The sequence below is a fragment of the Microtus oregoni genome, unplaced genomic scaffold, assembly GCF_018167655.1.
Source record: "Microtus oregoni isolate MIOR12 unplaced genomic scaffold, Mior012 000022F_ref0000154, whole genome shotgun sequence".
Classification (NCBI taxonomy): domain Eukaryota; kingdom Metazoa; phylum Chordata; class Mammalia; order Rodentia; family Cricetidae; genus Microtus; species Microtus oregoni.
Window position 1 is genome coordinate 14,785,887 of NW_024543081.1, and position 24,909 is coordinate 14,810,795.

Genomic DNA, 24,909 nt, shown 5'->3' on the forward strand with positions numbered 1-24,909 from the left:
TTTTGGGGGGGGGGGGACAAAGCAGACTAGGAAGTCACCATCCTGGGCCCCTCCCTATCACCCTGCCAGTGGCTCTAATCCACTAAGGACTCCCTGCTGCACCCTGCTACCTGCCGCCACCTTCCTGATGTCCCCAGATCTTGAGAGGGACAGAGTTTCCGAGAAAACTATTTGCAGTCCCAGTTTCCTGATTACTGAGAGCCCACTGGGTCTGAGGGCTGGCTCGTTCGCTCCCCCAAAGGGCTCAGTGAAATTAGTGAAAACGTGTAAAGCACAAATGCCAAACCACAGCTTTCCAGAGCTGCCCCGACAGGAAGCTGTCTTAGCGGAGGATCAGAGGATGTGCCGGTCTGCTGATTAAGTGTCACCGTCAGTGAGAAGATTTTATAGGAGACAGGTCGCACTTCAGACTGCCTTAGCTGGGAAGAGATTTGTCCCCTAAAATTAGGGTTTTCATTATCTTGCTACAAGATGCCATTTAGCCCAGGCTGGCCTCCAACTCTCTAGTAGCTAAGGATGACCTTGAACTTCTCATCCTCCTGCCTCTGCCTTTAGAGCACTGGGATTGCAGGGGTATAGTGCCATGGCTGGTTTATGTAATGCTGGGAGTTGAATTTCTCATGCATGCCTGACAAGTAGTCCATCAAGAGAACCACCTCTCTAGCCAATAAAATCATTTTAAAACATGCTCATGGGTCTGGAGAGATGGCTCAGTGGTTAAGAGCACTGACTGCTCTTCCAAAGGACCCTAGTTCAATTCCCAGCACCCACGTGGCAGTTTACAGTTGTCTGTAACTCCAGTTCCAGGGGATCCAACACCCGAACATGGACATACATGCCGGTAAAACACCAATGAACATAAAATAGGAATAAATAAATCATTTAAAAACATAAATATTCTCTAGCTGTACTGTGTATAGTATCTGCAACTATCATTTAACTCCATTTCACAACTTGATCCACTGAATATTAAGGTTTTTCATTCTAAAGATGAAGAAATCGATTTCCAGAGATTTAGTTGCTTAGCCAAGATCACACGCGCGCGCACGTGCACATACATACACACATACACACACCCCACTAGTATTCCACTCTGTTCTTTGTGACATTCCCTACAGCTCCTTCAGGTTTTTTCCATATTTAATGTAGTATATAGGTGGGCACAGTGATCAGTACATGGGTGTTACTGGGAGGAAAGTTAACTTGATATTATCAAAATTGAATTTTCTGAAATGCACTGAGTCCCATCATGATGTTAAGATAAGCTACTGGACAGACTGAGTTTCCCAGCTCAAAAACCAAAATGCTTCCTACTGTCAAACCGGGCAGAAGGACGCTGAGTTCCCCGTTGGCCAATCCTGTCTAATTCTCTTAAATGATTCAGATGTAAAAGAGAAAATGGCATCTGTCTAATTAACACTGCCTGGTTAAATATAGCTGCCAAGGGACAGCCGAGGGACAGAGTTTACTAAGCAGCCTTTCTAGCCCCCTGGGCCTCAAGGTCCAGTTGATAGCAAGCCTTCTGTCCTTATCAGCGAGAAACAGAGATGCCCCCCAGAAGCAGCCGCAGCCACAGCAGGCCAAGGGAGCTGGAGGGAGAGGGGCTGGGCTGTGGCTGGCTGTAGTTCCCACTCCTGGTGTCTAGAGGTTCAGAGAATGAGTCTGGAAGGCTGCAGCAGCTCTTGTTGCAAACATGAGCTCTGGCCCTGCACGGCCCTCTCGGCTGCCTGAGCCTAGCTCTCCAGCCTGCAGACATTCACTGGGCCACCCTCCTGCCCACTGCTGAGCCTGCCAGGCAGTGCCATCTGCTTTGCAACCCGTCCCTGGTGGAAAGACACAATGACCACATTGTTTCTCTTCCAGCTTCTTGTCAAGACATGGAAGCTATTGCCAAGTTTGATTTCATGGCCTCTGGTGAAGATGAACTGAGCTTCCACACTGGAGATATTCTGAAGGTAGGTGATGCGGGGTCCCAGGGGACTGGGAAGGGGCTGAGGTTCTCTAACAACCTATGCCTTTGTCTCTGAAAGAATGTGCACAGTTCTTGTTCTTTTTCTTTTTTTCTCTTAATGGTTTTTTAAAAAGAGTTTCAAAACCGGATATGAGAGCGTGCCTGTAATCCTAGCACTCAGCATGTGGAGGCAGGAGGATTAGGAGTTCAATGTAGCTTTGACTACATTGGGAGTTTGAGGTCAGTCTGAGCTACATGAGACCCTATCTCAAAACAAAAACAAAATAGAGAAAGGAGAGAAGGAGAGAGAAAGCAGAAGAAGAGGAAGTCTCAAAGTTTATTTCTAGGGTCATCTACTGACCACCCATACATAGACAAATGCTACCGCTCTTTAGCCGATAGCAAGCCTTAGCCCCTGGAAGACATTCAGAGGAACAGGAGAGACACGTACGTGTAGTGCCTTCGCTATAGAGGACACAAGTGTTATGTCCCTCATCTCAATAGCATCCCAGATTCCCTTTGGGCAAACGAAAGAGTCGTTGTGTATATGTGCGTGTGTATATGCATATGCACGTATGCACACAGGTGTGCATGCATATGTGTACATGTGCACATGTATGTGTTTGCCCATGTACATGTATGCACGTAAGTGTAGAGTCCAGGAGTTGACATCGGGTGTCTTTCTCCTTTGCTCTGGCACGGTGAACTATTTACTGCCTGAACCCTCTGCCAGCCCTGGAGTAGCCTGACTTTGAGCACAGCATGATGCAGTTCCATACAAAGAGAAGTGCACATCCCCACCAAGCACTCCTTCAAGGAACCTACGTGCTAGACACCGGGTTAGGTGACAGAAATTCAGAGCTGGTATAAGTCACACTCCTTCTCCCACCATACTTGTGGCATGGAGTGGGCAACACAAGCCTCTGACAGGCTATCCTAGACACCATCAGCTCAGCGCTTGGGAACATGGGTGGGGAGCATGAGATTCTGCCTTGAAAGGAAGAGAGTGGAAAAGAACAGCAATGTGAACGCCACTAAGCTCATAGAAAGCTGGGCTTCAAATGAAAAGGGTGCAGGTGGAGGTAGCAGGAGAGAGGCAGCAGACTTGAGGCAACCTGACAGCGGCTGTGCACACCGCGCCACTAAGAGGCTCCATAAAAAAATTGTTTCCAAGCCCTGCTTGGGGTGTAATGGCTGATTGCGGAGCTGAAGTAACCTTGGACTTTTTCAGCGTTTCGGGCGTCCATATGCACACTCCCCTGTGATTCGTAAAAGAATATGAACCTCTCCATAGGATATTCAGGAGCCCATGGTGATGGTGTACCCCTGTCTGACTTCGGGCACCCTCCAAGAGCATCCCTCTGCTCTTGTCCTCAGCTGCCCCGGTGACCCTCTCACATGACCGCTGTCACCAAGGCCACTGTTGTATCTCGCTGTAGAGAATTATGGGCTATACAAAGGCCCTCGTTGGGGTGTTAGAGGACAACTTGGAAAGTGTCCCCAGAGCACATGCGTGTAGAATAGAATGGCTTCATTTGTCCCTTAACGCCCCCCACACCTCCCGCACACAGTGTGCAACCTCCTAACTGCTTTCAGCTTGAAAGATTCAGCGACGTGGTGGACCCCGCAGTGTCCCAAGATTGAGGTTTTATAAGCTAAAATATGTCTGGGCTACTCATTGAAGAAAAGGTGGCTTTTACTGGGGTCACAGAGACATTTGTCATGTGATGAAAAGTTCCTCCCTCTCTCTTCTGTGGGGCATTGTGACTATTCAGATGCCCACCAGGTCCCGGCCTTATGCTGATCATGCCTAGAACCCGAAGCCTTGCTCAGGCTCCCCTGTTACCTTCTGTCATACAGAAGAGTGGAAGGAAAACCAAGCAAATGGCCATTCCCTCAGCTCTGCTTCCCAGTCCGGCTCCTTAGGTATCTCCTCTCCTCTGTTGCTCAGAGGGAACTGGTTCGCTGCCCTGGATGCCCCCCACTTCTCTCTTTGCTCAGGGCCCCTTGAAGTCTGCCCTTACTTCTGTCCTGGCTTCCAGTTGCTGTAATAAACACCAGGACCAAAAGGCACTTGGGGAGGAAAGGCTTTGTTTGGCTCACACTTCCATACCAAAGTCCATCACCGAGGGAAACCAGGGAAAGAACTCAAGGCAGGAACTGAAACAGAGATCATGGAGGAATGCCGCTTTCTGATTCATGGTTTACTCAGCTACCGTTGTAATACAACCCACCTGCTCAGGGATGGCACTGCCCACACTGGGCTGGATACCGCCCCCCCCCCCAATCAATCATTAGTCAAGAAAATGCCCCCACAGACTTGCCTATGGGCCAGTCTGATGGAGACATTCCCAGATGATCTAACTTGTGTCAAGTTAACAAAATGCCACCCAGCACATGCTGCAACCTCCTTCATGTGACTAGAATGTTCTCCCAAGACACCTATGGAAAGAGACTCTACTGACTGCCCCTCTCCTGGAGCTCTTTCCCCTTGCTCAGAGGCACTCCTCTCTCTCAATCCCTCTCCCACTTCCTCTCCCTCTCCTGAGTTCTCTTATGGGTCTTGTTCCTGAGCACTCCCGTCCCCTCTCTAAGCTGATATATTCAGCTCCCTGAAGCTCAGCCCTTGACCTTCTGATTCTTCTTGCTTTGAAGCACCTCACCCCTTCTCTGGCTCTCTGCTAAGGATCCTCCAGTTTGTACCTTGCTCCCTCACTAACCTCTGCTTTGAACCTCAGAACCAGTGATCTGCTGGCTGTTACCTGGTGGACTCCAGCCCCTGGCACCAGGCTCATACAACCCCTATACCAACCTCACCCCAACTTCCATCCAGGCTATCCCTCTGCCTGTGATCAAAGTATCATGACAGGTCAGTCAATACACGATCCCCTTGCCAAATCTGGGCAGTCAGGGCTGTCACCAGCTAAGTTCCTGCTGCAAGCCAGGACTGGCACAGGGGCTGCATGTACCCTGCAGCACCTCAACAAACCTAGGAGGTGGCTTTCTCCACTCTGTAGGTGTGAAACCAAGGCTGAGGGATTAAACCATGTGTCAAGATGACACAGGCAGACAGCAGCTGGGTGGGACTCTCTGTTCCCAATGCACAACCTCTGTTCTAAATACATTTCTTTCTCCATGTCCCCCAAGGAAGGCTCTTCTCCATTAGGGGAAAAAAAGAAGGTGTGATGCTGGAAAAAAGAAACACAGGTTTTGTAACCATATAAATATGAATTCAATTTCAAGCCTGTGAGCTGTATGGCTTGGGCCTAGGCACCTGCTGATTTGAGCATCAGCGTCTGCCTCTATCTATGGAGGCATTACGTATCCTGCAGAGTCCAGGAAAGTAATTAAAGGTAATGGCCCTGGCCCAAAACAGATACTAAGCAAGTGATGGCCATATTATCACCAGACCCTGTCTTCCTTCTCTCTCTGCCTGCACAGATGATCGCACAGCCCCTTGCCTGACCTCATTGCCTCCTGTCTCTTCCTTGTTCAGTCCTTCTGCATACTGGTCCCAGAAGGACTTTCCTAGAAGATGAATCAAATTGTGTCATTTCCTGGCTCAAAAGTACCCAGGGGGGGCTGGAGAGATGGCTCAGAGGGTAAGAGCACTGACTGTTCTTCCAGAGGTCCTGAGTTCAGTTCCCAGCAACCACATGGTGGCTCACAACCATCTGTAATGAGATCTGGTGCCCTCTTCTGGCCAGCAAGCATACATACAGACAGAACACTGTATACATAATAAATAAATATTTAAAAAAAAAAAAAAAAGTACCCAGGGGTTCCTATTAACAATGGATTGAAATCTAAACCATTTGACTCCAACACACTTACTTTCTAGTCTCGTCACCCTCACGCCCAAGTACATGTGCACGCGCGCGCGCGCGCGCACACACACACACACACACATACACACACACACATATTTGAGGACACACTGCCCCTGCCCCGCTCATAGTATACATCGGCCTGTCTCAGGCTCCTCCTCATTCTCCAAGTGTCCTTTTATATATGACCATCTTTCAAGAGACCCCCTCACTGATCCTCTCCCTTCCTTACCACCCCTGTCCCAAGCAAAACTAAGCCCTCTTCTTGCCCCCAGGCAGGCTGTACGTCCAGGGCCTTCTCGCACTGCCACATGCAATCTAGTTGTCCATTTCCCTGTTAGCTACCCCACTAGCCAAAGTTTTATAGGAATGAGGGCCACACATGCTTCTGCATCTCTAGGAGCAGAAAGCTACTTCTTACTAATGTTGGATGGATGGATGGATGGATGGATGGATGGATGGATGGATGGATGGTGGATTCTTCCATTGGTGAGCTCCCTGAGAGCAGACAGACTCCAGCTCAACTTTGTGGCTTCTCCGCATCTAGCACAAGTCACATCCCCAAACAGGGACCCAGTATATATGTCTTGACCTGGGAAATGGCATCTATGTGACCATTTAGAATTCCATCAGAAAGCCAACCCTGCCCACCCTTTCTGTTTCCGCCCATCGCCGCTATAGTGGTAAAGAACAAAGAAAGCACAGAGAGCCTGGGACAGAGCTCTCATTTTGAATGGTGGCCCTTAGTGACCAAGGCAGTCACTCCCATCCTGAGGCAAAAAAACACGCCCAGGGATTACTGCACACCATTTCAAGGCCTGCTCTTGAGTGCCTTGAAATTCACTTTGAGGTGCTCAGGTTTCTTGATTGGCCTTTGGTGCTTAAGATTAAACAGACTTGCTCATTAGAGAAGGACAAAGAGGTACCTGGGTAGGTTCCCAGCGAGTCTCTCCACTTCTTCTCTGCCCCCATGTTAATACAGCAGGCACTTACTAGATGCTCAGCTTCATGGAGTGGCAGACAAGATGGTGGGTGAGGGAGCTCTGCCGAGTGGCTTGATCTATGTCCTTCAGGAAAATAAACAGTTGGAAAGGACATTGGGAGTCACACTTTTCATGCTCACACCAGTTTGTCCCTACCTGTTTCTGTAGTGTGTCCAAGTCGACCCCATTTCTTCTGACTGAGAGGCCTGAAAGCGCCAGCCTAATCCCACACAATTAACTTCCGCAATGCTTCAGCTTCCCACTGTGCCTCTGAGAGCTCCACTTCCTTCCAATTTTACCTTTGTTCCCAGCTGGTCTTTTGGCCTTTCTCTTCCCATATCTAGCTTATGCTCAGGCCATGTAACCTAGAAAATTACTCTCTTAGGGAACATTTTAAGAAAGACGATACAGCAATTTAAGTGCAGAACTTCGTGTATTTGGGCTGAACTCCTTGCTCGGGTTTACATGATGGGTACAAGAGATAGGGGGTACTGAATCGATGGAGAGATGAGAACAGGAAGCTTTGGGGCTCAGGGCCCGCAGCAGCAGGAGGAAGTCACCACCCCTCAAAAAAAAAAACAACCCACTTTTCTTTGCAGAAAAAGTGAGAATAAGAAAAAAAACTTATATATACCATAAAATGCCTGTAAATCGCCTCTCTGGAAACACAGTCTCTGGCAGATCAAGCCCCGGGTGGTGGAGACTAATGGCTGACTGGCTGTCAGGGACGATTTTTAGTTTCTAGAGGGGGTAGATGAGCACCAGGCCTGATTACTCAGATTGCGGCTTGTTTCGGGTCAGAGAGCGAAGTACGGGGTGTGATTCGCACCGTGATAAGCCAATTTCCAAATGGCGTCTTTCACCTCACCTCTGCTCACTTTGGATCTGACATTGGTTATCCTGGCCAAGCCACCTCTCTTCTCCCCCCTTCCCCACCTCCCGCCTCCCCTATCCCTGTGATAACAGAAACAAATTCCAAAGTTGTCAATTCGGGAGCAGTGTACGGAGGGAAGCGTTCTTGTGCTGTTTAAGTGGATAGAAGACGCCACTGCTGTGCCTCCTCGCCTTCCCCTGACCTAGATTGTGTTTCCCCTCCCCCTCACTCCCCTCAGCACACACAGACCCACACCCATCCTCGGCAAAGCCCAGCGCCATTTGATGTTAGAAAGTTCTCTGTTCTCAGCAATTCTCGAGCTCAAATAGGGGCCATGCTTTTACTGCTACAGAACAAATGATTGTAGCCCAAACATGCGAGTACAGTGTTTGCAAGAATTACAAACCCTTCCATGTCGTTCAGAACTGGAATCCTCCCTCATAAAGATACTGCGCTGAGCAGAATAATAAGTGTATGTGTGTGTATGTATATATGCATGTAGATATATATTTTTTTAAAAAAATATATACCAGCCAGGTGGTGGTGGCACTTGCCTTTAATCCCAGCACTCAGGAGGCAGATGCAGGCAGATTCCTGAGTCCAAGGCCAGCCAGGCCTACAGAGCCAATTCCAAGACAGTCAGAGCCACACAGAAAAACCCTGTCTGTCTTGAAACAAACAAACGAAAACAACAACATCAAAAGAATAGATACCTTCAGAAGGATGTTCTTGTGCTAGAACTCTGTCAGCTCACCTCAGCTCTGTGAGGCTTAAGTGGGTTGCTATTACCCCCGCTTTTCAAATGGCTAATTGTTTTTGTCTTGTGTCACACAGCTAGTGGCAGAATTGGCGCTAGAAACCAGGTTTGGGTTTTTTGTTTTGTTTTGCTTTTCAAGACAGGCTTTCTCTATGTAACAGTCCTAGCTATCCTGGAACTAGCTCTTGTAGACCAGGCAGGCCTCAAACTCACAGAGATCCACCTGCCTCTGCCTCCCAAGTGGTGGGATTAAAGGTGTACGCCCCCACTACCTGGCGAAACCAGGTTTTCTTGTTCCAAACCTGATGGCACGGTCCTTTTCTTCCACTTTAGCAGTAATGCAATGCCAGGCATGATGGTGCACACTTTTAATGCCAGCTCTTGGGAGGCAAAGGCAAGATGATCTCTGTGAGGTCAAGACCTGTCTGGTCTGCACAGTGAATTCCAGGGCATCCAGGGCTACATAGTAAGCCCCTGTTTCAAAAGAGAAAAATAAAATAAAATAAGTAGAGCCTAGGCCTGGGGTGTGGCTCAACTGGTAGAGAGCTTACCTAGCATGCAGGGAGCCCTGGAGACTATTCCCAGCAAGCTGGGTGTGGTGATGTTTGCCTATAATCTCAGAATGCTGAGGATAGAGGCAGAAAGATTAGAAATTCAGGACCACCATCAACTGCATAGGGATCAGGAGGCCAGCTTAGGGTATATGAAACCCTGTCAACAGAAGGAAGGAAAGAAGGAAGGAAGGAAAAATTGGCTTTTGCTATGGGAGAGAGAAATCCAAGAGTCTCAGGACTTCCCGTCCTGCCCCTTCTAGAAGACTCTCAGAAACCCCAGGCACCAGCCCCCGGCTCTCCTACGTCCAGTAAATACATCCACAGCTCACTGAGTTTTTCTTCTCAGTTGAAGAATTCAGCTGGAATTCACCCACTACAAGCTGAAGCCCACAAGTCCCTCCTGCTCCTCCTTCTCCTCTCTATTTCAGTAAAGACATCACCACCCACTCAGTCTCCCAAGCTAGAAATCCAAAGTTTTCCCAGAATCCCCTTCTCTCTCAGCTACCCCAAATGGTTACAAAACCCTGCCTGATTTTACTTCCTCGAATCCTCCGAACTAGGTCCTTGCCTCTTCTTAGCTCAGACCCCATTATCCCTTACCTGGTGGGCGACACCCATCTTCCTTCTGTTCCTCCCCTGGTTTTACCCCACCCCCAGCTCTTCTCCAACAGTCCTCCCTCGCTCTCATTCTTACTGTCATTTCCTGGCTTAAAATCGTTTGGGGGTTCTCTATGAAATCTGAAGATGAAAATCCAGAAACTTCAACCATGAGCCGCAAGGCCCTGTACTTCTAACTTCCCCCAGCTAAACCCCAGCTCGAATGAAGACACTGGACTCCAAGAAGCGGTTCCTCAGTCATCACATTTGATCTCATCAGCTCATTGCATTGTCTGGAGAGGCCTGTCCCATCTTCCCTCTGCTCTCCCCTGACCCCCACCCTGGCATCTCCACCCATGAAAAAGAACACGTTCGACTACAAGAACAGGACTATGACTTAAGCCATAACAGAGTTAATATTCCTTCAGGTCAGGAACGGAAGAGGGACTGTCAGAGACTCCAGCGACTTGGTGGCACTGCCACAGGTTTCCTAGTCTCTTACGTGGCCACCCTTGGGTAGAGCCACTGTTTCAGTCTAGGCCCACATCCTTTAGAAACATTCCCAGTGGAGATAGCAAATACTTTCAAGGTGTCTCGTGTTCTGAAATCAATGAACACCCAGACAGTCACATCTGCTGAGTAATCTGAGTGAGCAAGGCAGGTGACCACATGTGGGTAGCGGTCGAGGAGGGTCCTGCAGTAAGGAGACAGAACTCTTGACTTTGTTCAGGATCTGATTCTGAGTTTATAGAAAGCATCCCAAAAGTGTCTCAGTGGAGAACCCCCCCACCTCCCAAGTTCTCACTCTGTGACCTGGAACACACTATTACATAGCTCAGGCTTGCCTCCAACTGACAGGAATCCTCCTGCCTCACCTTCCTGAGTGTTGAGACGACAGGCACAAGACACCACACCTGTACTGTCATTCCAAGTATGGTGAGTCCTATCCCAACCATTTTCAAAATTCAAAATGGGAATATAAACATTATAGTTTAGAAAGCTGGTCTTGTTTAGATATCTAAGTTTTAATCTCCTTGTTAAAAATAAATCTTTGGTCGGGTATGGTGGTCTACCTCTATAATCCTAGTACTTGGAAGGTAGAAGCAGGATGATCAAGAGTTCAAAGCCATTCTCTACAGTGAGTGCCAGGCCAGCTTGGGCTACGTGAAAATCAACTGATGAAGTAGAGGCTGATGAGACAGCTCAGGAAGTGACTTCGACCCCTGGGACCCACAAGGAAGGAGAAGGCCACCAAAGGCTGTCTTCTGACTCCAATAGACATGCTGTGGACACACACACACACAGATATGTGCACGCACATAAATAAATAAATGCAAAAACACTAAAATTGTAATAAAGGATTCAGGGCATGGTCTGAGTGCTTGGTCTGAGCTATGATGGGGTGACCTGAGTAAGCAGCCTTGAATGGAGAAAAATAACAGAGTTAAAAAAGCCAAATAACCAGAGAGTTAACCCGTGGTGCTCCCTCCTTCCCCACTAAGCCCTAGAGCGGATGTCCTATCCGGTCCCTTAGGCTCATTCCTCTTTGCCCTACAGTCCCTTGTGTCCTCTCATCATCATTGTTCTTTGCCCCCCCCCCCCCCAGATACTAAGCAACCAAGAGGAGTGGCTCAAGGCGGAGCTCGGAAGCCAAGAAGGATATGTGCCTAAGAATTTTATAGATATCCAGTTTCCTGAGTAAGTATTTCCAGCCTGCCAGGCTGGGTCTACCCACACATGCTCCCCTTACTTTTTCAGTCGTCACTAAAATTATCCATGCATACCCAAGGAACTGTCAGAAATGGCTGCCTCTGGAGATCTCCCTCCCCAGCCTCCAGAACCTCACAGCGGAAGGCCAGGGTGGGAGGAAGATTTATCTGCATGGCATCACAGTCCCTTCTGAGGTTTACACCGCGTGCATAGATCGCCTACTTAAAAAAAATTATATAAAAAATGAACTTCTAACTTAAAAATCACCTATAATGAACGCAGTGACAGAACCGCCAAGAATTCCACAGGGGGCGCTGTTGGACATCCCATTTCAAAAGCCATTCCTGCATAGCTCTTCTCTATGATTGCCTAAGGTTGTGTTCCACCCTAAGCAGGGATCCCAAACAGTCTCTGCTTGTTCACCCCAGTCAGAGAGAGAGGGGAGGGGGAAGGGAGATTCCCTCCAGAAAGAGGAAGTGAAACACTGAGATTGGGCTGTGTTTGTCTCAAGAATTGACCACAAGGGTTAGATAGAAATCTAATCTTGTCTTAGAGCCAGGGTCTAGCCTCAAGAGTATAGCCTTTATAAAACATCATAGTAGTATTGATGACTCTAACTGGGTGTCACTTTCCATGACCCAGGAGAGACGGTTGAACCAAAAGTTTGACCACTGACCTTCAATGGTCCCTTAGTGCCTCTATAATCTGCTAGGTGGCCACTACACGCCAGTGACTCTCCCCCACCTCTCAGCTCTGCCACCTTCCTCCCAGGTGTGTGTGTAGGAGGGAGGAGCACCAAAAGAGAAGCTCCTTGGGTCCCTCCCCCTCCCTCGGGACCTCTTGCCCTGGACCAGCACCTCCTGCAGCCACATTCGGATGCAGCTGCCCTGCCTCCAGCAGAGACATCCTCTTTCCTCCCTTCTATTTTCTGTCCCTCTGCTGGAGCGTTCCTGTCAACCAACAGGCTTGCAGGAATCGTGCCCGTCTTCAGTGAGATATACAAATGAGGAACAAAACCAAGAAACTGCTGGTTCCAACCCCTTCCAGTTTTCCTTTCGTTTCTTCAAAAGCTTTTGCGTTCCCTGTTTCCAACTCCACCCGCCCATCCCCATGGCTCCCCCAGGACTCCTGTCAGCAAGGTCCCAGCCAGCTGCACATTGCTGCAGTCCTTTCTCAGCCGTCCTCTCGGCATGATAGGACCTCCTTCCCACCGGTGCATCTTCTGTGACGTCCACAGTGCCCCTTGGTCTGGCCCCCTCCTCTTAGTCCTCCAGTACCCTAGCTGCTTCTCTTCAGTCTCCTTTGCTAGGTCCTCCTCACCCCCAACCTTTCTCCAGTAAGCCTTTCTTATTACCATTTTTTCCCAATGTGTGTGTGTGTGTGTGTGTGTGTGTGTGTGTGTGTGTGTGTGTGATTATGGATGCATGTGGAGGCCAGAGGACAACCTTATGTGTCACCTGTAGGAATATCATTGACTTCTTTTGAGACAGGACAGTTAGGTTAGGCTGCCTAGCCAGTGAGCCCCAGGGACCTTCCCATATCAGCCTCCCCAGTCCTGGAATGACAGGGGTACATCACGACACTGGGCTTTTACATGGGTGCTGGAGATCAGAGTCAAGTTGTCGCACTTTCAAAGCAAGTACTTTGCTGATGGGGCCATTTCCCCTGACCATTTTAAATGACTTCCCACCCCAGCGTCCTGTCCACTTCGTTTTCTCTCCTCGCTCACAATCCCCGGGCCTGCCATTTTGATTATTCTGTTTTTATCCTGTGTCTCCGGAGCCACCTAGAATGTCAGTTCCCTGAGAGTGAAGTCCCTTGTCTGTTCTGTTCACCACTGTTTTCCTAGCTCCAAGAAAATGGTCCCATGAGTTCCAAGATGGTCAATAAAAGCTGTCAGACTGCGGGGCTGTGGTGGCGCACACCTTTAATCCCAGCAATCTAGGAAGCAGAGGCAGGTGGATCTCTAAATTCAAGCCAGCCTAGTTTATTCCAGAATATCCAGGGTTGTATAGAGATACTCTATTTCAAAGTAATTAATTAACCAATTCAAACCAGAAGAAAAACACAAAACAAATAATAAGAAATATCAAATAAGTGAGAGAGTAGCTTTTGAGTAACAAGGACGCTTGAAAGCCTGGCCTCCTGTGTCTGATACAAAATGTATGTCAATTTTTGGAAATCTTAAAAAAAAATCCCATGCTAATTCTAGTCAGAGAATGTAGCTTTCCTAAACATTCCTACCTGCCTGTTGCCTCTGCTGAAATCTTTCCTGCCGCGGAGCGCACTGGCCTCCGCCTCCTGTCAGTATGTGTTTTCTACATGTGGCAGTCAGCCATTCAGCCCTGAAGAGGCAGAAGACACCAGCAAACCCAGGCTTCAGGCCCTCTGAGCACCACCCACCATCTGCCATTGCTCAGGTCTGGAAGAAGAGTGACCCTCCTGCTAGCTGGGTCCGGAGTCAAGGATCTCAAATTTTATAACACACAAAGGAGTTGGAAGCTGAGGCCTGCCGTGCATTTGTCCTGAAGGGACGTGGGCATTAATTAGCTTTCTGATAGCAGCAATTAGAGTAGAAGCAGTTTGATGGGGTCCCACCTCTGCCAGCTGGGATGGAAACCCTCGTTCTAGCGTGGAGAGGAGTTTGTGATCTCCCACCAGCAACTGCAGCTGCTGTTCCCCTTACCTGGTGTGTTTGATTTTTTTTTTTTTTAACATACCAACCACTGCCACCCTGACTGTGCTCTGGGAAATTTGGTTTCTCTTCCATTTCTGTTTCCCCAGTAAAGATGTTTCCAGCCTGGATTTTTGTAGGGGATGATCTCAGAGCACAGGGATTGGCTCACCAAAGAGTCGAAGAAGCTGTCTGGAGCCGCTGTTAGACTTTCTTATCTCCAAGTGTAGGCAAGATTTCCTGGATGCTTGGCAGTTTCTGCTGGACACAGCAGTCAAAGCCCCTGAAGCTCCCATGTTAGCCCAAAGAGCCTGAACCCCTGAGCTGGAACTGTACTGAATGCACCTGGGGGAAAGTGCCCTGCCCCTGACATCTCCGGAAGGGAGTGGGTGCTCAGGTCTTGTCTATAGCTTGGCCTGGAGCCCGGCCTCCACGCCTGCAGCGGCCCTTTTCTTTCCCACATATCCACTCCTCTGCTGTCATTTCCTCCTGGCAGGTGGCTGCATCCCGCAGGGAGTCACTCCCACATGGCCCCATTTTGCTCTGCAGCAGCAGACTTCCAGGATTCAAGTTTTGCAAGCTAGAAAGAAATTTCTGGAGGGAAGGAAGGAGGAGAGCAAGTCCAGTGGAGTGGCCCATTGCTTCCCCGAGAGCTGAGGAGTGCCTTCGCTAGGTTTTAGACCAAGTGCTGCAAACTCTGAGTCAAGGCCCCCGGCCTCCTCCCTTGAGTCACCTCTTTTCCATGTCCCTTCTTCTTCCCCGCCACCAGCATGTGTCTCAGAGAACTCTTTTGCCCTCTTGCTACAGGTGGTTCCATGAAGGCCTCTCTCGACACCAAGCAGAGAACTTACTCATGAGCAAGGAAATTGGGTTCTTCATCATCAGGGCCAGCCAGAGCTCCCCAGGAGACTTCTCCATCTCTGTCAGGTACTGGCTACTCTGAAGCCCACCTTGACCCTTCTCAGTCTGCTCCTGCTGAAGCTGGGAGGTTACCCGGTGATCAGAAGCCTGGTGGCATCCCTTTAACTATGTTACTATTTCCTCCCCAGAACATGTGTCCTCAACTCCTCCATACACTGATTTCTGTTCAGAGTGATATACTAGTGTAGTAGTGAGGGGGCACATGCCTTTAATCCCAGCACTCAGGAGGCAGAGGCAGGCGGATCTCTGTGAGTTCAAGACCAGCCTGGTCTACAGAGTGAGTTCCAGAACAGCCAGAGCTACATTAAGAACCATTTGGAGAAGGAAAAAAAAAATATCTTGTCTGGCCCAGATATTTCCAGAAAGCAAGTTGTTCTGCTTTATATGTGTGCTCTGAAGAGAGCACAGTCTACAGATGTCAAGGAGTGTCTGTGGAAGGAGGGGAGGGAACGAATGCCCACTTAACTGTCTGTCTGCAAGTCCAAACCTTGACCTTTCCCGTTTCTGTCACTAGAAGGCTGAAGAGAGGTGAGAGAAAGGCAGAAATCCCCAGTCACTGCTGTGGGAAGCCGCTGGGCAGAGCCAGGCTGCTTTCACACAGCAAGGCCCTAGCAAAGCAAAACTGAGAAGAGCAGGGCCAAGTTGAGGGAGGCCCCTGGTGAGGGGATCAGAAAGAACTGTGACACTGTAACTCTTATAGGAAGTGACTCAGTCCAGGCAAGGACATGACACAGACCTACACTGAGAAACCCCAGATCTGAACCCAGTGAGTGTTGTCAGCGTGTCAAAGGCTGCAGGTCAGACAGACTTGATGACCGCCTGACTAAAGGGCATGAACTGCAGCTCCTAGCAGAGGAGAAGGCTGGAGCCTGCGCAGGACACACCTCCTGCCTGGTGACTTGAAAGACAGCGCTGCCCTGCATTTGCTGATGAGTTTCAAAAAGTGTGAGGCTTTATTGCTTCCTGTGCAGAAATCTTATCTCTTGTGATAAACCGTAGCTGCTTTGTTATGTAGAGAGGAAGGATCTTTAACAAGTAGGTAAGAGGGACTAATAAATGATGGGCCAGCCATCTATAGGCATGTGCACCTCAAGCATGCTTGCAAATATCACCAACCTTGACTCCTTACTAAAATGTAAAGAACATATTTATTTATCGTATGTGCATAGGTATATATGTGGTGGCTGAGGGCTATCTATGCATATGTGAAGGTCAGAACTCCTTCTAACATGTGGGTCCCAGGGACTGAACTTAGGACATCAAGTCCGAGGGCAGGCACCTTTACCTGCTGTCTTAGTCACTGTTCTATTGCTATGACCTAGGCAACTCTTAGAAAGAAGGCATTTAGTAGGGGGTTGTTTACAGTTTCAGAGGTTTAGTCCTTTACTGTCATGGCAGGAAGCATGGCAGCAGACAGGCAGATGGTGCTGAAGAAGTACTTGAGAGCTGCATCCTGGTCTGCAGGCAGAGAGAGACACTGGGCTTAGGATGGGCTTTTGAACCCTCAAAGCCCACCTCAAGTGACACACTTCCTTCAACATGGCCACACCTCCTAATCCTATCAAATAGTGCCACTCACTGGTGACTAAGTATTTAAATATATGAGCCTCTGGGGGCCATTCCTATTCAAACACCACATCCACAGAGCCATGTCACTAGCCCTATACTCCTAGTTTTTCTGAACTAAAACTTCATAACTTGGGCAATCACAAATTGGCTCAAGCCAATATTATTTAATATCAAATTCTAAACTCATTGGATCTTCATTAGTGGAATTTTGTCCTATTAATAAACCTTATCAATCAAACCTATTTTATTTTGATTTTTTTTACTTTTTCTATAAAGTTATGTGTATACGGATAGGTATTTTGTCAAGCAGCAACATGATGTTTGTTGTGATTGCTGAGAGGGAGTGAGTGAAAACTTATTACACACAAGCAATACTTCCTTCTCTATGAGTGGTGACACTATGTCTTAAAGAAAAGCCATGATTAGTGCCTAAACTCCTGGGGAAGACCAGCAGTAATGGCCATGTGTCAGTTTCCACCCCAAATCAGTTGGGCAAAAAGTGACTGGACTACCTTTGACTTTCCTTGGCTAGGAGCAGAACCCAAATAAAAGATGAGAATAAAGGCCCAGAATTCCTGTTCCCTACAACCCAGACCCCTAAATCCATCCCTAAGAAGCCTCCACTAACCTTCAGATGAATTTCTGCTCTCCAAAGCCCTTGTCAACTCTTTTTCTGCTGGAACCAGCCTTTGACAACACTAATACTCATGCACCTGCAACATGCAAATGCAGGCCTGTTTGGGGGAAAAATCCTTTATTTTATTTGATTTTTTGTTTTGTTTTTCAAGAAAGGGTCTCTCTGTATAACCTGGCTGTCTTGGAACTCACTCTGTAGACCAGGCTGGCCTTGAACTCACAGAGATCTACCTGCCTCTGCCACTTGGGTGCTAGGCTTAAAGGCATGTGCCACCCCTGAAACCAAAGCTTTATAACCAAGAAAGATGACTTGGCTGTGGAGTGAGTCCAGAGCTGATGGTAAAACCTCCCCCACCCCTTGTTTTCAGATGGCTAAAATCTGATTTCTGCAAACCCAGCACAGATGTGCCTGGCCACCTAATCCACAGTGGTAGTGGAGGCATTGTTCTAGAAGCAGTCAGCACACTCACCCAGTCTTCTGCTGATAATCCCTCCCACAGGCCTGCTATAGAGCTTGGTTCAGGTTGCCCGTATCTGTTACTCCTGCTGCTGCAGAATGAGCAGCCATTGTATAGCATGCCATGGCCATGGCCATCTTGAGCTTCCAACAGTTGTGATTACCCACGTGAGACCCTAACAAGATGGGCCCAGTAATGTTTCATTATGGAATAGGGAGGAGATCACAAGGCCCGCTCCCCGCCACCACCCCAAGATGTGGAGGCAGTTAACAGTGACTGGGGAAAAGAAACACTTTCCGTACCGGAGCTGCTTGAACGTTATCCGTGGTACCATAAGTTGCCACAGTTAAACTCACTTGTTCATCGCTTGCGTGAAATCTTTACTTTCTTCCGTCATTGGTTCCCTACCTGGGTAGGACAGGTGTATGTTTATGTCTCCCCCTGTCCCCCCACCCCAAATGTTCATACAATGCCTGCTCAAACGAACTTCATCTCTGGCTCCAAACAACCACCCAGCAGGGACATGGTCACCAATGAGTTTGCTTGATCCCCAGGCACGAGGATGATGTTCAGCACTTCAAAGTCATGCGAGACAACAAGGGCAATTACTTCCTGTGGACTGAGAAGTTCCCATCCCTAAATAAGCTGGTGGACTACTACAGGACGACCTCCATCTCCAAACAGAAGCAGATCTTCCTTCGGGATGGAACCAAAGAAGATCAGGTATGCCTCAGGTCCACACAGACTCCAGGCCAGGGATTTCAGGCAGCCCGGATTCCTGTGTAAGTCACTCCCTCCCAAAAGAATGATATCCTGATCTGAAGTCAGATCTCATGTTTGATACAGCCGATCACTTCCTAGCTGGGTGGCTTTGGAGGACTCTCAGATCGTGCTTCCTCATCCCGTGAGACAGCATAAAGAGGGGGTTGTGAGTGTAGGATAATCTAATGTCCCCCATCTCTTCCCTCACTCCTAATCAAGCTACAAATGTACTATATATGTTAGCTTACATTGGAGGGCTGTTGATCAGGAATTCATGGATCTTACATCACTGCTTTCAGCCCAGCCCAGGAGCTGCTCAAGGGTCAGGGCGACAGACAGCAGTACTAGAGAGTAGCCTAGAGGCCAAGACTAAAGCACCAGGCAGTTTCCTGATGACCTCCGGGAGCCCAGGCATGCACAAGTTTAATCCCACTTCATTCCTAACTACCTGTGTCACCTAAGCAAGTACAGAACACTTTCTGAGGCCTGGAGAGGTGGCTCAGGGGTTGAGCACACTTACTGCTCTTCCGGAGGACCTGAGTCTCATGTCAGGGGCCTCCCAACCACCACTAATTCTAGGTTCAGTGGATCTGATGCCCTCTTCAGGCCTCTTTGAGCCCCTGAACACACATGACATACATATATACAGACAGATACCCCAAATAAAACACCCTTTTCCCCCACAAAGAGCATTTCTTTAAGCTGGGTATGGTAGCACATAACAGTACCCAGCACTTAGGAGGTAGAAGCAGGAGGATTGCAAGTTCAAGGCCAGCCTGGACTACATAGTAAATGCTAGGACAGCTTAGGGCAAGCAAGATACTGTCCCCCACCCCCACCCCCGCCAAATCAAACATACAAACAAACAAACAAACAAACAAAAGGATGCTTTTTAAAATGTGTTTTCTCATCTTGGCATGGAAAGTACAGTAGTCGCTCCCTCACTGGACCCTTGTGACGACTGAGTGGCATAATCATAGCCCCTGCCGCAGAGTCTGGGGCATGGCAGGCAGGCACCAAAGACGCGATAATCAGCTTCCCACAAGGGAACCCACACAACACGCGTGCACATGGGCACACCTACAAAGTACAAACTGCTTCTCAAGGGAAAAGAGCATGGCTGTAAGAGACAGGTGTAATAAGCAGGGCGGTGGTGGCACAGTCTCTTAATCCCAGCACTCAGGAGGCAGAGGCAGGCGGATCTTTGTGAGTTTGACGCCAACCTGGTCTATGAAGGGAGTTCCAGGACAGCCAGGGCTGTCTTGAAACCCTGTCTTGAGAGAGAGAGAGAGAGAGAGAGAGAGAGAGAGAGAGAGGTGTAATAAAGGAAGAAGCATGCACTAGCATAGCTGGAACCCCGGGGAAAGGTGATTGGAAAGGACCCGAGTGCTTTGGGGAAGTCAACCTGCCCTTCTAAGCCACCAGCTGTTTTCAAGGCTGGGATGCAACAATCATCAGAGAAGAGGGTGTTCCCATCAGAGCACACAGAAGTTCAGCAAACAAAGGTCAGCGGAGCTCTTGTGGCTTGTTTTAACCAGGAAATGGAAAGAAGTATTCACTCTCTAGGATTCGGGGCTCAGAGATAAGAGAGACAGTATAAAGTTTTCTTTAAACCGGATTAAATGAGTTAATATTTGTACAGTGCGAGCACATACAGAGCCCAAGTTTCTATGTAATTGTTTGTTAAATAAAAATAACAATAAAGTATTTCTGGTTCACGAGCTGTTACAATATGAGCAGCGAGGCCTTGTTCCTTCCTGGTTCATGGGACATCAGGCCTGTTTTTCATGGCTCTGCCAGAATGTTGCTGTCTTGAGTCCGTGTCACCAGGCTGTAAATGACAGCTCCAGACTATGCAAAATCAAGAGTAGGGCTATCCGGAGGGCAGGGTATCCAGCAGTTTGGCAACTTGCGGGTTGTTTATCTTGTAAGATAAATAATCCACAGGATCTCAGGATCTCAGTTGACCTTTGGGGTTTTTTTTCTTCGGCACTTTTGTGTGCTCTGGGTGGGAACACACTCTGTTCTGATGATTGCAGAATCCAGCCTTCAAATCAGCTGGTGGCTCAGAAGGGAGCATTGACTTCCCCAAAGCACACGGGTCCTTTTCAAGTCACCTCTCCCTTTCTGCCTGTGAAGTAGAATATTTAAACTTAATTACAGAGAGAAAAACAAACCCAGTAGGGATGGATTGAGTGGAGACCACACGGAAATGGTTAGACCAAATGGAAATTGTCAGCCAGAGGCCCGAACTCATGAACTAGGGAAGGCTTGAGAATGCAGAGACCCCCTTTGATAATGTGGAGGTTCAAACCTTAGGTTTCCTTCAAGGCTTACCACCACCACACAGTTCCTGCCAGAACAGGGACAGGGACGGGAAGTCTAGGGGAAGGATCAATCTGGAGCCCCTATTCTCTTCTCCAGGGTCACCGGAGCAACAGCCTGGACAGGAGGTCCCAGGGAGGCCCTCACCCAAGTGGAAATGTAGGAGAAGAAATCCGACCTTTGATGAACCGGAAGCTGTCAGACAACCCTCCTCCCCGTCCCCAGCAGTACCCCCAGCATCAGCAGCCACCTCCTCCGTTCCCACCGGGGTCACAGCCTCCTCCACAGCAGCGGTATCTGCAGCACCACCATTTCCACCAGGTATCTGAAGAGAAGAGAGAGGCAGGGCAAGGAGTGAAGGCAGACCTGCCCACCCCATGGCCCAGGCCAGACCAACCTCCTGAAAGATTCTGGGCCCCACAATGGAAACTACCCACAAACCATCAGTGAGAGTGTGCGCGCCTGCGCGCGTGTGCACACACACACACACACACACACACACACACACACAATTCTGTCAGCAGAATTCCAATTCCTTCTCCGTAACCCATGAAAAGAAAGCTGGATTAAAATGTGCGGAGCCTTGTTTATCTACCTTTGCCTGTTCCAGACGGGATGGCAGCTGGCTTATGGAGATGGACAATGCAGGGTTCTGTGTGAGCTGCCTGTATCTACTTCCCCAGGCCCATATTCTGCTATCAGCCCCCACTACCATGCAAACATAATCCAGCAACTAGCACCACATTTTGTCATTGGCATGGTCCGGTGCATTTTCTCTCTTTTTGACTTTTTATAAGCTGTTCTGTCTGCCTGATGGATCTTTCCTGGTCAGTCCCACTCCTCCTTCAAGCTGGAGCCCAGGCGTCACCTCTTCCCGGACTCCTTCCCTGACCTACCCAGGCATGCCTGGACACTTTCCTGTCTGTTCACTTAGCACATTACTGTATATGGTTCTTCCTCTAAACTAGTAAATGTTCCTGATTTTTGTTTTTAACTAAGAAAAGAACCATACAAGCTATCTTTGGTGGTGCCTGCCTATAACCCCAACATTTAGGAGGCTAAGACAGGTGGATTAAGAGCCCAGCTCTAGCCTGGGCTACATAGTGAATCCAAAGTTAGCTTGAGCTACAAATCAAGACCCTGCCTCAAAATCAAAGAAAAGAAGGGGGTGGGAGTAAAGTGTTTGCTAGGCAAACAAGAGGGCCTGAAGTCAGATTCCCATCACCCACATAAATGCCAGCATAGGGGAACACATCTTTTGTTTGCTTGTTTGTTTTTCAAGACAGAGTTTCTCTGTGTAGCTTTGGAGCCTGTCCTGAAACTCACTTTGTAACCCAGGCTGGTCTCAAACTCACAGAGATCCGCCTGCTTCTGCCTCTGCCTCCCAAGGGCTGGAATTAAAGGTGTGTACCTCCACCACCCAGCAGGGAAAGACATCTTTAACCTCACTGCTGAAGTGAGCAGTTAGAAACAGCAGATCTCAGCAGCTCATTGGCCTGCCAGTCTAGCTGAATCAGTGAGTCCCAGGTCCAGTAACGTCCCTTCAGGTGGATGGAGAGTGACAGAGGAGGATGCCCAATGTCAACCTCGGGCCTCTACCCTCACACTCACACATATGTACACAAATGATGGTGGTGACAATTGACTGCACTCCTGAAGTGTGGGTGCACAACGCCCCAAATAACTGCTATTTGATTGGGTAAATGAAATCCATCATTCTTGCCTTTAAAATCTAAGATCCCTTCAGATTCCTTCCTGTCCATTTTCCAAGATGAAGGGTGATGGTCAGCGAGTTAGTTCTTGGGTGTGAGTTCTGTAGACAGCACCCAAGCAAGGCCCAAGGGTGGGGCAGGCTGTGAGAGACGCCCCTGCTGGCAATTTAACCACCCTCTGTTACCTGTGTCTAGGACCGCCGTGGAGGCAGCCTGGACATAAATGACGGACATTGTAGCATCGGCAGTGAGATGAATGCCACCCTGATGCACCGGAGACATACGGACCCCGTGCAACTCCAGGTGGCAGGGGTGAGTGAGCGGAGAGCACGCGCGAGCGAGGTGGCCTCTCAGGAGAGGGATCAGCCTGGCTCATTCAGGCTGCCGTTTTCAGTCTGACTGTTGAACTTTGTTCCTGTTCTTGCTCTTGTGGCCGCGGGAGATGGGTGAGCTTTGTCCCTGTGACCCAGTGCACTTGGCCTCAGGACAGGCTCAGTATTAGGGCACTTGCCTGACATATGTGAGGGCCCAGCTTCCACAAAAGCAGAGCAAGACCATATCAAGAACAAAGCTGGTGAGTGTCCCAGCGCCTTAGGGCCCAGGGCTGTGCATATCAACTCTGCTTTAGATTCTTCAAGGTCAGCTTTTTGGGAAGGACCCAGGGGACTCAGGATAGAGCCATGATTCCACTGTGTGACAGTCGCTCCAGAGACCAGCCTACTGAGCTCATCAGCTTGTCTCTTGCTCCCCTCTAGCGAGTGCGCTGGGCCCGGGCACTGTATGACTTCGAGGCTCTGGAAGAAGATGAGCTGGGATTCCGAAGTGGGGAGGTGGTTGAAGTCCTGGATAGCTCCAACCCATCTTGGTGGACCGGCCGTCTACACAGCAAACTGGGTCTCTTCCCTGCCAACTATGTGGCTCCCATGATGCGATGAGTCCCACTGGGCGACTAGAAGCTTTTTGTCTGAAGCTGCCTGCAAGATACGGACAAGGAAAAAAAAAGTTGGACTTTATAACTACATATGCATGCATATAATGTACACGTGTGCCCGTGTGTACACAAAACATGTATATGCATGCCTATGGCTACACACAACATTTTCTAATAGTAATTTATTGGCAGCTGGGTTGGTTCATTGACTGGCATGAGAAGGAACTTGAGGGAAGAATGGGGTGCTTTTCCAGCTCTTCTCTGTGCAAGAGGGCAGCAGGGAGCTGAGAGCAGGGCAGGAAAATGGACTTCTCCCAACCCTTGAACTTTCACAGCTTCTTTCCTGGCTTGGGAACTTTCCAAGAGAGCAAGCAGCTAAGCAGAGGTCACACCCCAGCAATGGACCCACAGGACGGGGCTGGGCTTGGCGAGGCATGTTAGGTAGCTTACCTGGCCCCGTCCATCTACAGGGTAGCTTCCCCTCTGTTCTCCACAGGGCAGGCACAGCACCCTGAGAACTAAAGTTTAGCAGATCCAGGGCCACAGGCACCAAGCAAGTCTGAGCAGGTAGCTGGCAAGGGCGTGGTCAGTCTTCTCAGCTTGGTGTGGGAGAGCCTTGCAAGCCTCAGGCCTAGTCAATGCCTGACAGAAACTTTTACTTTTCTACCAGTGACTGCCCATTGGGTGATCCCCTTCCCCTGTAGCTGATGAGAGAGAGTGTCTCTAACATGGAGACACCACAGAGACAAGTGCTAGGGAACACAGGGCTTCTCCACAGACCCTTGTGGCTTGCTTGAATGTAACTTCTGCTTTCCTGGCTGCAAAGAAAGCTGTAGCCTAGATTCTAGGAAGTGCAGGGAGAAGGCCTGGCTGAGAATGCGGGATGTGTCAGCAGCCTCGTTTTGTGGTTAGAAGGGTTGTGTCTGTGCAGTGCTCTTGCTTTTTCCTCCTGATTTTCTGTGGTTGAGGGGTGTCTTTGCCAGAGGGAAGCCAAGACTGCAGATCAATAAACAGATTGACATATTTGACTCTAACCCTGGACAGGAGCTTCATGAATATGAGTTTCCTCTTCCGTCTTCATGTTCAGCCTCTGGGGGCCTCCCTTCACCTAGAAGGAGGAACCCCACTGACACTGTCCTTCTTTGTCTCCTCAAACTCGAATTGTGTGTCCTGGTGCCCACCCTGGAGAAGAAAGAGCAGAGAAGGCGGGCTGAGGGGAGGGACACTGGAGAAGAAGAAGCTCGGTGCCCGTTGTGGAGCCTGGAAGCAAACATGTCACAACAGAAGGCACTTACAAGGGTGTTGGTGTAGTCACGTGTGGATGTGTGTTCTGAGACAGGAAAAGAAGCACTGGGGTGCAAGTGACGGCGGGGCATATGTGGCAAGGGGCCCTCTCCCCTGTGTCCCCTCCTGCTTTAGGGACGGACTGGAGGGCATCTGCTACTGAAGCGATAAAAGAACAGTGTGACTCACAAGTCACTGCAGTGTGGCATACACTCGGTCCCTTGTGACTCTGATTCAACAATTCTCTGATCCCCGGGTTCCCTTTAGAGAAAGAGAGGAAGAAAGAGCTAAGAGGGAAAAGAAAATAGCCGGGAAGGGCAGGGAAACAGAGCATGCCTGAGGAGCATCTGCAGCCTCGGGAAAGGAAGGCAGGGGAGGGGTCAG

At 49.1% G+C, this 24,909-nt stretch overlaps 1 protein-coding gene across 1 annotated transcript; it reads left to right on the forward strand.

The window, feature by feature from the left end:
• The first annotated feature begins 1,763 nt into the window (after positions 1-1,763).
• Grap2 (GRB2 related adaptor protein 2) lies at positions 1,764-24,255 on the forward strand. The gene is made up of 7 exons (XM_041672348.1): positions 1,764-1,955; positions 11,150-11,241; positions 14,735-14,854; positions 18,066-18,234; positions 20,698-20,919; positions 22,506-22,622; positions 23,066-24,255. Exons 1-7 carry the CDS (start codon positions 1,878-1,880, stop codon positions 23,243-23,245), a joined length of 978 nt encoding a protein of 325 aa, XP_041528282.1. The 5' UTR covers positions 1,764-1,877; the 3' UTR covers positions 23,246-24,255.
• The last annotated feature ends 654 nt before the right edge of the window (positions 24,256-24,909 follow it).

Coding starts and splice junctions, on each gene's coding strand:
- Grap2 (XM_041672348.1), top strand. CDS start 1,878: ATGGAAGCTATTGCCAAGTTTGATTTCATGGCCTCTGGTGAAGATGAA. Junction 18,235..20,697: donor ATGGAACCAAAGAAGATCAG/GTATGCCTCAGG, acceptor TCTCTTCTCCAG/GGTCACCGGAGCAACAGCCT. Junction 22,623..23,065: donor TGCAACTCCAGGTGGCAGGG/GTGAGTGAGCGG, acceptor GCTCCCCTCTAG/CGAGTGCGCTGGGCCCGGGC.